Source organism: Meleagris gallopavo, chromosome 8 (genome assembly GCF_905368555.1).
Source record: "Meleagris gallopavo chromosome 8, MGAL_WU_HG_1.1, whole genome shotgun sequence".
Classification (NCBI taxonomy): Eukaryota; Metazoa; Chordata; class Aves; order Galliformes; family Phasianidae; genus Meleagris; species Meleagris gallopavo.
Window position 1 is genome coordinate 32,549,246 of NC_139411.1, and position 14,783 is coordinate 32,564,028.

Consider the following 14,783-nt stretch of genomic DNA (forward strand, 5'->3'; position numbering starts at 1 on the left):
ACAGAGTGCAATAAAATATATAAAAATTATGGCCTTTAAAGCCGCCTATTTCTCTTTATTCAGTACTATTTATGCTATTTATAGTCACTTTTCTTGTTTCCCTTAAAGTTTGATCTCTTTAAAGTTTGATCCCTTCTTCTTAAATCACATCAGAATTTCCTACATCCTTTTCTCACCGCTGCCAGAAAACATTGCCTTTTTCTGGTCTTTCTGGGCCCATTTTTCATTCTTGCTTCCACTTCAACAACTTTCTTTGTTAGATCATCCAGATCTTTGTTGCATCCGAGCAGAAATGGGGCTTCAGCTTTGACAGGTGTCTTTTTAGCTCAGCACTGACATCTTTTCTTAGGCTGCAACTTCCTGCAGGATCTATTTGAGAAGTTTCCGAACGCATAAATTACGTTGGCATGCACAAAGAAGAACAGCAAAAATGTTAATTACTGCCACTTTCCAATTGCTGACTCTCTCCTTAATGGGTTGAGCAAGTTTTGTCTGGTTTGCTTTTTCCTTTTCTTTTTTCCTCTTTTTTTTTTTTTTCTCCAGATAAATTATCAAACGACTTCAACATTTGGCGATGGTGCGCTCAGAATAATGAGAGCTTGTTTTTCATGTTGTTGCTCTTCATGCAGATCCTTTTTCTGAAGGCACGCTAAGGGAGCTGACAAAAAACGCAATATGATTTATAAACCCAAAATACTTTCTGCCATGCTTAAAGATGTTTTTGCCAAAAGCGCTGTTCTTGACATTTCCCATAAAAAGCACGAAGGTGGTGGTGTCAGGAGATGGGGTGGGGACGTTTGCGGATCACCCGCAAGGTGCCATGTGCTGCCATCCATGGTGGTGACGTTTGGCGCAGGTTTCGCATCGCTGCACAATTTGATGTCATCGTCAGATCTGCCCTGTGCTGGGAAATGGGACCGTCAGTGCTGGGTAAGGAAACTCATGCTGTCTCTGCCCACGTCATCTCTGTGTACTTTAACCAGGAAAAGGAATATAAATATAGAGATGATGATTTAGACTTTAAAATGCTGAGGATGGTGACGATGACGCAGCCGAGAGTTCCTGTCTGAGGTAGGATTGAAAATGTGACTTTAAAGCTAATTTCTACTTCTGGCACAGGAGATCAGGCAGCAGCTCCATCCCTTTAGCTGTGACAGTGACATGCCTGGCTATGATGGCACAGAAGTTCTCTGAAGTTGTGCAGCCACCTGGACCTGAGGTGCCCATCACTGCTTGCCCATAAATCCTCCACCAGGCTGGATGTGGCTCTGGGCAGCCTGGTCTGGTGGTTGACAACCCTGCCCATGGAAGGGGGGTTGAAACTAGATCACCTTTGAGGTCCTTTTCAACCCAGGCCGTTCTATGATTCTATGATCTCCTCATGTAGTTCATCACCCCATGCTGTCTGCACACCTCGCTGGTGAGTATCTGGCCACACAGAGCCAGCAGATCAAAACACTCTTGAGGGGTTGGGGACTGTAAAGCTTTTTTGATTTTTCTCCTCATAGATCAAGGTGCACTGCTTACCCGCTGCTAACATGGGCTTAGTCAGCGTGGAATTGCATGGACAATAATGTTTTAAAGAGGAGCTGTGAATCTTTTAAGCAGGGGTTGCAGTGCCGTGGCTCAACGTGGAGCTTCTCCCTCTGCAGTTTGCTCCAGCAGAGATGGGGACTTGCCTCTCAGGTCTTACCCCACACAGTGTCAGCATGGGACGTGCTGCTTCGGTGACACAACCAGATTTAAAGGGGTTAGGAACACAGTGGGCAGCTGCCCAGATTATCCTAGTGTGACCTATGGCAACCTTCTATGCCTCCATAGACAAAATCTGCTCCAAGATACAGGCAATAGCTTCAGTTGCATCCCCACAAGGGACACAGCACAAGGTGTGAGCCCAGCAATAACCAAGGAAGGAACAAAACCCGCTTTCTGCACTCTATCTTTCCTCCATCTTTGTGCCTTGCTGGGTTTTTCTGTTATCACAGAGTTAGAAACATATTTGTAGTCTGTGAGTACCATTAATTTCCATTTTGCACTTTGCTATGATCTCAAAGCAAACCACCCTGGCTCTTCAACTTTTTGATGCTCTTGAAAGCCAGGGAAGCTTTGAGCTTGGAGCAGTTTCCCAGCTACATTCCTCAAACAAGGCCATACTATGGTTTCTCTGTGGCCATCCTAGAGGGGAATGAGAAGATTTGGCACCTTGCCCTGATTCAGACTACTAACCTAATCTAGTTTTACAATGTTTGGGGTTATATTAATGGGCCATGTATGCTTTCACTTTTATTACTTTGATCCCTTAGCAGAGGCGTGAAGTGCCAGCTTAAATGCTTCAGATTTATTATTGTGATGGAGGAGAGAAATATCAGTTTCTTATAGGCCTATTAATCTCATTAATTGTGTAAGCTCGACGGCTTTACCTGGAAGCTTTGCATTGTGTTTCATCTGTTTTTCGGAGAGAAGCAGGAGGAGAACAACTAGATGCAATACACTATCCTGTTAATAGATCAACAGATGATTGTTGTTGGCCTTGCAGGAAGTAGAAGCTATTGCTGCTAATTTACTCTCACAAAATGCAAATTTTGAGGATGCTGAAAATGTTTCTTAATGATTCATACGACCTATGGTATCTATCGGTGAACCTTATCCAGGGACAAGGCTTCGGGCTGGGTGCTTTGCAGACAAAGTGGAAGATGGAAATGTCAATTGCCACTTGTTCTGTTAAACCTGATTCATCGAAACCTGAAGTGGGACTATCTTGAACATATCTAAATTTCCACATATGCTTTATGCATGCAAATCACAGCTGTGGTGCATTATGTTGCACCCAGAATACCTGGGGAAAAAATAAACTCAAAGTTAGGTGCAAGTGTGAGACTTTTTTTGGTGAAAACCACAAACTTTACTTACCTTTTCCCTATGAGGGAGTCAGATCCTAAGGACAGGAGTCGGTGTCAGGTGAACTTCCCTGACTTTTAGGTAGAACTAGAAGCAGGAAACAGCGTAAGGAATTTTGCTAAAAGAGTTTCTTATTGTGAGCATTTATCATATGGGCACAAATAAATAAATAAATAAATACTTACAAATCCTCAGGTTAACCATAGATTTCTTCCTCCTTCTCAGCTCAGATGTGATTGATTTGTTTTGCGAAGGAGATTTGCTGCCCTGTGAGCATCTTTCCCACCCTGTATGTGAAACACCCTTAATGAGCATATTTGATTGCTGTTTTTTAGGGTTTTTTTCTCCTTCCTTCAGCAGTTCACACAAGAACAGTCTTCCTCCACTGTCTGAAATCTCAGTAACCTGTAGCTGTGCCCCAGGAACCACAGCGCAGCCTCCTTGGGAGCACTTGGGAGCTGCTGGATTGCCCCACTCGGTTGTCCTTTTGCTGAAGGAGCCTATGGACCTCATGTCCAAAGCCCATCAACTAGAAATGTGACCAAACCCACTGTTTTATAGATATGTGATAAAGGTGGGCATAGAGGGTACAAACTCAATAATGCACCAAGGATTACCCAGCGATACCTGAGGTACAGCTCCACGCTGAACCTAGAAATCCTAAGCATTAATCACAAGCTATTCTTGTTCCTCCTTTTCATGACAGTGTTGTGAGAAGGCTAATTTTGTATTAAAATTGAGTTAGATCAATGCAGATTCAATGAAAGCGGATGCTACGCTTTGCTCTAACGGAATCCAACCCGGAGAGCTTTTCTTTGCAGCAGGAACATGGGCTAATCCGCTTATCAGTTGGAGTTGGAGGTCCTGTACGAGTTGCACTGAATGTTCAATTCAAATGAAAGGATTTTCTTGGTGAATAAGAGAACACATAGTGAATGTGCAAATAGTCAAATGTTCTCCAGATGGTTTTGATAAATGGTTTGCTTACTATGGTGTTTAAATCGAGCCAAATTCATCTTATACCTCTGTGGTTCTGTTGGTCAGGAAGAGTCTTTAGGAATACACTGAAGTACTTTTGAGCACTGGTAAACACTTTTTTAAAAGGTAAGAATTAGGGGATTATATCAAGCACTGGTATGATTAGTACTGCTATGTACAGTATCATGAAAATAAATTGCAACACAACCTTCAAACAAATTATGATTTTTCCTATAAGAAGTGTTAGAGGCTCTTCAATGTTTCCTCCAGCTTTAGCTGTAGACTTCATTACTCTGCACTTCCTAGAATTAAATGCAACTACATCAGGAAACTGAATGTTCGAGGTAAAGGTGCCATAATTTATAAAAGCTTCAGTCTCCCCAGAGGCTCTTGCAGAGTTCCCATCTGGAGCCCTTGTACATTGATTTTTCAGTGTATACACCAAAAGGAATGCAGCATTGGAGGCCGCTGAGTCACTGGCTGGCACCTCTCTACCACTGCATGAATGTCAAAAAAAAGATTTCTAGTGTTTTCATTCTAAGGGAAAAGAAAATAATTTAATTTTTTTCGGCGTTGCCTCAGTGGTGTGGTTTAACATTGAAGGAACTTGCAGAGCCCATACTGCTGTCACGGCACTCTGTAGAACTGAACCAACAAATGCTGCACTGCCCTTAATTTTGTAGCAGTAAAAAACAATGCTCTTACACAATAAATAATGTTTTGATGTAAATCAGTGGAATTTATTAATCCTACAGAAGACTTTATTGGATAAACTTGACCTAAACTTGACATCTGTCTGAATAGAAGAAAATAGTGTCCTAAGAACTTCAGTTGTAAGAACATTTAAAATCTGCTAAGAGGAAAAATTAAGAGCTAAGCATGTAGAAAAAGGAAAAGAAAGCTACGTATTTTGTAATGTATTGTGCTAGGATTGTATCTTCTTTGATTATAACAAATTTCTTTGAAGAATATTTTTACTTAAAATGCACTTTTACTTACTTTCCCTGGCAGACAGGCTTTAAAAATGATGTATTGGAGGAGGTAAAACACTTCAAGTGTATTTTTGAAATCTTTAGACCTTTGACTACATTTGCTATGATGATACAGACTTAACAGTAAACCCACTTGAAAGACATTTCCATGGAACACTTTAAACGAAATCAATTGGTACTTTCATAATGGCAGCTGAATGTGCGTTCTTGCCATTTTCCCATTTAACAAGAAGAAAAGGCCAAACAAGAACCAATTAGTCACAATAAAATCAGCTTTGATGACATTTTCACTCCTGAACTGTGGTATAAAATGGTCATCTAAGAAAGAACTGAAAGGATATGTGAGGAACTGGGTGGTATGACTGCACGTACATACATACACACTCCTGAGCAAAAAATGATCAGGTAAAGATGCAGCAATGTAATTGCTATTTGGAGAAGATATACTGTTTTTGTGTTTAAACATACGCATAGAGCTTCGCTTGATTTTTGTTCCACATTTTAACTGGCCGTAATTTGTCTTTGAAGTCTATGCAGGTTAAACCTTCTTTACATCCTTTGGATCTCAGCGATGTTTGTGTGCTCGGGTTACCCAGTTGGCCCTTCCATGGTAAGTCATGCTCCCTGGTTACTGGAAGATCAGATGTTTCATTTATTTTATGTATCTGTTGTTGTTGTTGGTTGGTTTGTTTTTTCAATTAAATGAAAGGAACTTCTATTGAGGCTACTGAGTAAGTACTATCTAATAATATCTGGATAATATTATCTGGAACGGAGCTTGTTTTTGCTTTAGCTACACATAAAATCTGCAATCCTATAAGATTATCATGTAGGAAATCTGCTGCATATTGGATGTTGCGTGTGAAGAACTTTTGCCAGTGTTGAAATATCATGCAGATAAGAGGGAATCATCAGTCTCCCCCCATTTCATTTCAGTTCCTCGTTGACATCCAGTAGGTAGAATAACAGATGTGTGTTCATTTCATTTGTTGAAAGGTAAATTATAAACCAGTAAGTTTGTTAGTCACTGCTATTAATATGTGCAGGTAAAGGAGAAACACCAAGTTGGGAAAATTATTCTATAGAACCGGTAACACCCTTTGGTATTATGGACTGTTTAACTTTCTTAAATCAAAGTGAGTATGCTATTTGAAGGGAACACTGCTAACAATCCTTCTGTTCTCAACCAAGGCAGTATGACAGGTTGTTGATCAAACAGGATATACACCATTTCAGACAGGCTTTCCAATGTGGAACGAGAAGTTTTATTTCAAGTGACATCCAGTATTCCTGCCTTGGACAAAGACTTGTTTTTTCAGTGCTGTGAAGTAGCTCTTGAAGTCACAGCTCCGATTTTCTGGGTTCCCTGCACTGTGCTGTGCATCACTGCTTTTTCATTAAGGAGATCTGTCTCTGGTAGAACACTGGCTACTCTTACAGTGGATTATTTTATTGTTAGACTTTATCTATCTATCTCCTGCTTCCTCTGTATGTTTTACTTGTGTCAGTGCTGAATCACCTCTCATTTCTGATCATGCAACCATCTCCCAAACAAGAACGCAGTACTGAGAGGTTTAAAGGGATGGCACAGAGCACACAGATTTTTGGCAGGCAGCTCATCAACAAGTGTGTAAATCATGGCATGATGAAAGATGCTCACAGCCTCTAGAGACATGCCAAGAAATATCTCCATTTAATTTCAATGTTAATTTAAGTCTGGTTTAAGTTTTTGTGCTGTTTGCATTTTATGATGTGAAGTGCGGTAAAAGGAACTTGTACTTAAACCTACGTGGATCTTAATCCAGGCTTTTTACACTTCCTATTACCACGTTGTCATTATTAAATGTAACTACCACCATAACTGGTAGTAACTGCTAGAAAGCTTCTTTTCTCAGACTTCTGCTTTACAGCAATTTTCATTTTCTCTTCTCTGTCGTTGAAGCTGAGTGACTTCACACGAGAGGTAACAAGATGCTGTTACGTTGCTAACTGAAAAAAAATCTCATTTTATGCCAATAAGTATGCATGATACTCTAGGGAAACCGCGCTGCATGTCTCAACAGGTCAGCATCACAGGAAACAATTCATTTCGTAAGCATCATTTGAGCAGTATCAGTATTTTAAACCTGAGATGCCTCAGTTACGTGTTCTGTAAAGCTATGAAAAAAATCTGATTTTGAGTACAACAAACCCTTAGCAAATAGCAGTTCATACTTGTCATTCTAAGCATAAATTGTTTTTCTGTTTCTGCTTTGCTTTTCATACCGAACAAACCCTGTCAACCGCACAAATCCATAATTTTACCTTCCCTTATCTCTCTCTTTTTTTCTCTCTTCAGAGCAGCAATCCTTTTTATTTGAATTGCCAGCTGTATGGAAAATCTGATTACTGCCTGGTGCTGCTGAATAGCTGCTTAGCCAAGGTGGGCAGGAGCGAAGAGCTGGCTCTCCTAAAGCCTCCCCTCCTGGAGATGCCTTTCAACAAACGGTCCTTTCGCAATGGTGTGGGATCAGGAATTAAAAAAACTTCCTTTCGAAGAGCAAAATCATAAACAAGTGTTCCAAACCGTACTCTCGGCTTTAGCATCCCATGCCTAACTTTGTGCTTAAAATCACCTTAATGCTTTTCTCTGGTAAAACTGTCAGAGACAAACGTATCCGTGTCTTCATCTTGTAAACAGATGTTTATTTCAAAGAGCACAAGCCAAGTGGAGCAGATGGAAGCGCTCAGAACGGGCTTTGTTTTTGGAGTTACAGTATCATAAAGTTTTGTATGGAAATGAATGTTTTCATTTGGTTAATTCCCCTTCTTTGTAAAGCTACAGATTCAATCAGCTGGCTCCTGATTAGCACAAAGGCAGCTGTCCTGTCCCAACCCCTCTCGTTGCTGCCAGCTGCTGTGACAGCCTTCGCACAGATCTACGGGGTGTTTAATTTCTCGTTTCTGAAAGGTGTGAAGGGCCACGGCTGAAACAGAGTCTGGTCCTGCTTGCAGCTTCTGCTTTCTTTGTAATGTTGTTATTTGGCATAACTTTATTGGGAAATAGTGTCTTTGGGTGTCTGATCTCGGGAAGTCATGCTGAGGCAGGGTACCAGCAGCTCCCATTGCCTCAACCAATTGACTTGTGGAGGGAACACACTGATGAATTGTGTTTCTGCTCATGGCTGCAGGTGTGGCACAGTGACTAGCAATGCTCTTCTTAATTCTCCCTAAAGAATTTCATAAAAGATTCGTTTGGTCTGAAAATATGTAAGCATTTTGTGTAGGAATGGTCATCTGCTGTGTGAGGTTTCCCTTGTGGCTATCTCCTCCAAATGCAATGTTCCAGGCTGTAACCTTGCTTTGAAAACGTTGAAAATTATCTGTGCAGTGCGTTTTGAACTGAAATTTAAAATAATAATAAATAAGTATGTGGACCCTTTCTAATATTGCCTTATTAAATATCAGGTTGCTGTTCCATCAGAATAAGGCTGGGTGACACATCAGCCACTGCCAGCAGCTCTGCTGCTGCATTTTGCACCATGAGCCAGTGGAGCAAAGAGACCTGAGCATGGAGCAGTGCAAGTGTTGCTTACCTGTATAATCAGAGAATCACAGAATGTCTGGGTTGGAAGAGACCTTCGAGTTCACTGAGCCCCACACCCTGCTGTGGGCTGGGTGCCTCCCCAGCTCAGGCTGCCCACGGCCCATCCATCCATGGCCATGGACACATCCAGGGGTGGGCACCCACAGCTCTAGGCAGCAGTGTCAGCACCCTGTTGCCCTTTGAATAAAGGAATTCCTCCTCACATCTCACCTAAATCTCCCCTCTTCTAGTTTAAAACCACTCCTCTCTGCCCATATCTGTACTGACGTAGTGAAGCCTCACACGGTTACAACCTGCTTAAGCACTTTGACTCCTTTTGCCCTCTCCCATGCTGGCTGCTGTGATTTCAGAGGCTGCAAATGCCGTGCTGGTGTGAACTCCTGCTCTCACAGCCTGGGAAGCAGTGTGGCAATGTCTTTGGCAGCGTGAACATGAAGGTGAGGTGGGTATCCTGGCCTATGACAAGTAGGTGCCAAGAGGAGAGGTGCTTCCCTGCCCAGCACTACTTCAGGGCCTTTTAATTAAGGAAAAGAGGTTACTGAGGTGGAATTATTCCCTTGTGCAGATGTTAGGAGTGTGCCCTACATCTGTGTGTGCCTGCACTCAGCAGCACGGTCCTGCTGCAGTGCAGACACCAGGGGCTCTGGCCCTGCAGCTCCCAACACCACCTGGCTTCTTTTTCCGGGGGAAAGAAGATAATAATAAAAAATTCCAGATTTAGCTTTCTGTTGGGCTTTCACATCCATTAGAGTAAACTTTGTTTCTACATAACAAAGTATGTTCCTGCCTTGGTAATGTGTGATAAACTTGGTTGTCTGTGATGCTCCACAGCCATACATGCAGCCAGCTCTGAAAATCAACTTACTTTTTTTGTGCAGGTCTGCAACCAACCTATGTAGTGTTTTGTGATTGCCTTTGAGCAGAGGGTGCTCAAAAATGTGGATTCTCCTGCTGCCCTGTAACAGCAGTTCTGCTCTTAGTGGTCTACTCTCACCTCACCCAGCACTGGTGCTGCCTTCAGCACAAAATGCTAAACTCCCATCTGAACTTTAAAGGTGGTTTCATGTTGTAAGAAACAAGAGAGACCTCAGTGATCTCTGTCATTACTCTGCAAAGGCATTTTGTTGACATTTTTTACTTTTTTCTTTGCTAAACTAAGAGAAAGCACAGAGCAGACCAGAGGGCAGGCAGAATGATGCTATGTTTAGGACTGAGTGCCAGGCTGAGGAGTTGGAATGCTTCACTCCATCACAGGCATTGATAGCTGGGACCTCAGGTGAGCCGCTTCATTTCTCTTCCAGTTCTCCAGCTGAAACATAGCATTGCTAACTGGTCAGAGGGAGTTTTACCCTGCTTTGTTCTAATGTTTTGAGGCCTTGGACATAAGCGTCCACTAATGGGAGACTTGAACAATTAGATGACCTGGTGTAATAACATCTAAGTTCCTTGCAACATCCTAGTTGTGCCCATAGAGCTCTAATTGCAATGCTACTATGCACAATGTTCGTATTTTCAGTGTGCATCCTGGAAGTGGGGAGAAGAGAGGCATGGGCACCTCAAGGGCTGGCACAGGGCTGCTCTGTACCCAGCCTGGGTCTTGCTAATGAACTAAATTGATTTCACAACGCCCTGGTGTGGAGCAGTGGGGATGACCATGGGTCAGACAGACAGACAGCTGTGCACATTGGCCACTGCTCCTCTGCCTCCTACAAGTGATCTGTGCCTTTGAACAAGGTGGCCAATGTTCTCCACAGGGTGAAAATGAACAGAGTAGATCCAATAAAATCTGAAGGTGTAAAATCTATCTGAAGACCGAAGGAGGAATTAACATTTATTCTTCTTCACAGATTATTGGCAAGAAAGGCATTTAGATTACCTGATGTAATGGCATCTAATTTCCTTGCGAGATTGAAAATTAGATGTTGTAATGACATCCCAATACTTGGCTTTCTGATTACCAAGCGTATATTAAAGTACATATATCCCATTTAGATTTCCTAATTTGCTATTATTTGCCTGTAGATGATAATTTATTGCCTTAAAATACTGGAAAGAAGAACTGTCTTGTTGCTTTAGGCCTGGATATAGTTTTGACCTTAACAAAGAATGAGACGGAGATGAGAGAGTATATTAGATGTTGTTATTACTGTAATAAAATGCAGATAAAAATCATAGTGCAGAAAGACTGTAAGACAACTATTAAGCATTTGTCATATAAAGAAAATAAAAACTTAACTTATCAGATATTCTGACACTTTAAAGATTTGTCATGAAAAAATACTTCTAACAGCAAAGCGTTTATGCAATATGTCATTGATGAGCTGTCTGCCTAAGTGTTTAAAGAGTTTGGAAAAAGATGAAAAAAACGTCAAAGATGGGCTTTTTCATTAGTTTGACAGATGAACTCACTATATTTAAATTTATATTTAGGAGAAAAACAGTACATTTTTAACAGGACGAGGTGGGCTCTTTGTTCTGTCCTGACCTGGTGGTTGGTGATCCAAGTCAAACCAAAGCATGTTGACTGAAGAAATGGCAGAGCTATAATCAGGCTGTTCACTTTGCTGTTTGGCTTCATAAGATGCTTAGAGTCAGGGGGAATTTTTCTGCCTGTGTGGTGATTGAAAGACTTCTTTTTTTTTTTTTTTTTTCCTAATACCCTACTGGATTTGAAGTCATTGAGTTGATTAAGCTTAAAATTAAACATATCTTAAAAGCTCAATCGACTGAGACCTAGCTTCTGAACGTCTTCAGCATGAACCTTCCAGAGGACATAAAAGGGCTCGATAAGATAAGAAATGAGCTATCGAGTGCTGCTCTTGAGACATCATCCTCAACTCCTTGAAGTCAACAGAAAGCTACTGAGAGTCTTCAGTGGGCTTTGGATCAGACGTTTGGCGTATTAACAGTAAGAGTATTTGTGTTCACCCGGTGAGTCTCTATGGCAACACCTCACAGGAGCTGTGTGCTCTAATAGAGTTTTCTTCTCCTTGATTTTGGTGGCTTGTGCTTCCTGTCTGCCTTAGCCCACCATATCTCAATCTGGGGACCTCGGCATTGCCAGCATTTCAAAACCACGGCCAAACGCTGGGCACTGTGCCTGGCTCCTTATTTTCATTAGCACCCAGCACACCTTAATTAGCAGCGTGGCACTCGTGTGGAGCCAAGGTATAGAAGAACGTGTGTGCAAATTTATTTCTAAACACAAAGATGTAAGAGTGAACGCTATTGCAGTGATTTCCATCCTCTCCTTTTCCTTTTAGCAAGTGGGCGATGGTTGTGTGTGTGTGTTTTGGAGTTTCATTTGTCTTCAAGTAATATCACAAAGTAAATGAAAGGGAAAACGGGACTCAAATACGTATATTTTGTAGTTATGCAGACTAAAAATGAGAATTTCGGAGAAAAATGTCCCATTTTAGTAGTATTCATTCCCCCTTGGTGATGACTTCATTGATAATCCTCTGCAGTGCCGTTTCTGAATATGTTTGCAGCGAATGAAAGCCTGGAGCAGTGAACCTTTCAGTGTGAACCTGCTGTGATGGGGCTCTTAGCCTGCAGCAGGGCTTCGCACAACAGCAGCATTTGAGGCCTTTCCCAGCACTGTGTGCTTCTTTTGAGCATCCATCAGTGCATTGGGCATGCCGAGCAGAGCCCAGCTGGCTGGTGGGAGAAGCACTCAATTCACGTTTAGACATTTACTCTCTGGCCATAAATTTAGCTGTCTTAATTTTGAATTGGGTCCCAGTGTTTCTGCTAATGATTTTCTTGAAGCCCTTCTTAAATGACTTCAAGAAAATCATGGTATTTGTGGTAAGAGTCCCCAGTTTGCAGAAATGTGTTAAAGATATCAGATGCTCTCAGTTTGAAGTCACAAAGGCTTTTGCTACACTTCTGCATGTTTTGGATAAGAGAATCTGCTCTGTAAAAGGCTTCTCAGCCAGAAGTGCCTCTTGGTTTCCCAGTGCTATGACAAGGGACGTATTTGACTCTGCTGGTCTTTTTGCTTTTTAGTTTTAGCCAGCTCTGCAAATTATTCCTTCCTGCTGGCAATGTGTATCTTGTTAGCTTCCTGTGTGATGGGAGCAGCACAGTCACAAGTGTATTTTTTTGCTGTTCGGTGATGCCTAGCAAAGTGCGTCCCGTGAAATGCCACTTCATTTCACGTTTCTCAGTTCTGCATTCATTTTCACACACAACATATGGCAAAATTCTTGTTGCACCAGACACCGGGGCACATTGGGAAGGATGCTAAGTCATTCACTTAATTAGGCAGCAATTGGTGCTGGCTGGAGTGCGCCCAGTGCAAAGCAGCATTGTGGAAGTCAAGGGGATGAGCTGCTCGGGTGCTCTGCGTTGGCTCAGTCTCAAATGTAGGTATCCAAACTGGGCCCCACTGCCCTGCTCTGCCCTCCAGATGAGCAGCAGAATGACAAGTGCTGTATTTCTATACCTTTAAATGAAATAGCACAGTTTGGAGTGCACAAACTTTCCTTGATTCGCTATTTGTATTCTCTCTTATCTTTGATTACCTTTGGCTATGTGATCTAACCATGTCCATTTATTAATGAGGTTCCTTATAGCCACTTCAGGCAACGCAGGAAAATTGACTGGAGGAGCTCACGGAGCAATTTAAGGCCAAATCCTGATTGCAGAACGTAATGAAGTATGCTAACTGACGCATGGAGATCCTGTTGATTACTTTAAACAACCTTAAATGAAAGAAGACAAATGACCTGTGTGGGTGGAATTGATGCAATTGGCGTATAAAAAGATACATAGAAACAACAACAAAAAAAAGTTCTTTTCCTTCTTGGGAAGGTGGGATGATGATAATATTTTCCTTTCCTGTGTACAAATAGCATGTGATGATACAGCTGGGCTCTTCTGTCAGTGGGCACATCACTGCCAGGGCACAGTCCCCATTTCAAGGAGACGTACCGAGCAAAAAACCCAACCAGCTTCTCTATTTCTGTATCAAGCTAGCAATTCATAGCGTCATAGAGTTGTTCAGGCTGGAAATGACCTCTCAGATCCCCAAGTCCAACCCCACCATTCCCATTGCCCACATTCCTCAGTGCCACATCCCCCCAGCTCTGAACAGATCCAGGGATGCTGACCCCACCACCTCCCTGGGCAGCCTGTGCCAGTGCATCACTGCTCTTTCTGGGGAGAAATTGTTCCTAATGTCCAACCTGAGCCCCCCCCTTGTGCAACTTGAAGCCATTCCCTCTTGTCCTAATCCTTCTCCAAACTTCTGCCACTGTCCCATTGCCTTTGACACGCAGTGCTGCCTTCACACAGCACGTTCTTCCCAGTGCATGGCAGCAGTGCAGCATGGCCAGGTTTGCTCAGTGACAGCCAGGTAAGACAGTTTGCCCTTTTGCATGTGAAGCGCTGTGTCAACTGGCATATTCAGGCATATGAACTTTACAAATTGCTCCTCAGGAACAACAATTAAGGTGCCATTTACATACTTGTGTTAAGGAAATGAGTAACATTTATCATCAGCGTGTTCTCAAGATGAAGTCAGGTGTTTTGGCACACCCTGCATCTTTGGCATTCATACTCTGCATCTCTCGGCTTCGTCAATAGCCGTCATAGGCACAAAGTCCTTAAAATGAAAAGCAGAGTTTTATACACAGATGTAGATATTTTGAGAAGGCATATTCAAAATGTAAAATATTTCGTATGGTAGGTGAGCGTGCCAAATCTTCTTTAAAGAATGCTGTTTTAAGGGTCTCATGGCTGAAGATGGTTATATTTGCCATAAGGAAGCACAGAGGGCTTTTACTAGCGGTCGTAGCAAGTGATATTTCAGAACCTTTGTGTCACTCCTTTGGGTTTATTTGGAATGACCCCAGTACAGTTTTATATTTCTCGCAATGCCTTGTTAAATACTGCAATGGTCGGAAACAACAGCAAGGTAAGCATTTGTTCATGACTAACAAAACATCACTGGCGAAAAACAGCAAACACTGCCGCTCTCCAGGGATCTGGCTTGGAGTGCATGAAAAACTCTTTATTTCTGAGAGTTACTTCTAAAATTCTTGACCTTCAGGAAATGGTTCAATTTTCCCATAAATAAGCAATGACTTTCACATGTCAGTGGGGGAGAGTGAAGAGATTGTTCTCTTTCTGTGAATATTTCTCAGCTGCGGAGCGGCGGAGGCAGAAGCTGGCGGAGCAGAGCCCGGCGTGGGGTCCTGCAGCAATAAATGGGGCCAACCCACCCCCTCCTACAGCCAGCTCCCATCACCCCCTACATCTCCATGGGCAGGCACATGCGTTGTACATCCAGAAGATACAAACTTGTCCTTGAGGTCAGGCTC

At 42.3% G+C, this 14,783-nt stretch overlaps 1 protein-coding gene across 1 annotated transcript; it reads left to right on the top strand.

Moving 5' to 3' along the window:
- The first annotated feature begins 2,539 nt into the window (after positions 1-2,539).
- On the top strand, positions 2,540-8,246 carry NPS (neuropeptide S). Its single transcript, XM_031554528.2, has 2 exons — positions 2,540-5,478; positions 7,207-8,246. The coding sequence occupies exons 1-2, from the start codon at positions 5,440-5,442 to the stop codon at positions 7,417-7,419; spliced, it is 252 nt and encodes an 83-aa protein (XP_031410388.1). The 5' UTR covers positions 2,540-5,439; the 3' UTR covers positions 7,420-8,246.
- Positions 8,247-14,783: the final 6,537 nt, after the last annotated feature.

Excerpts from the sequence above, each read along its gene's own strand:
- NPS (XM_031554528.2), top strand. The coding sequence starts at position 5,440 with ATGTTTGTGTGCTCGGGTTACCCAGTTGGCCCTTCCATG. Across the intron at positions 5,479-7,206 it reads ACCCAGTTGGCCCTTCCATG|AGCAGCAATCCTTTTTATTT; the intron begins GTAAGTCATGCT and ends TTCTCTCTTCAG.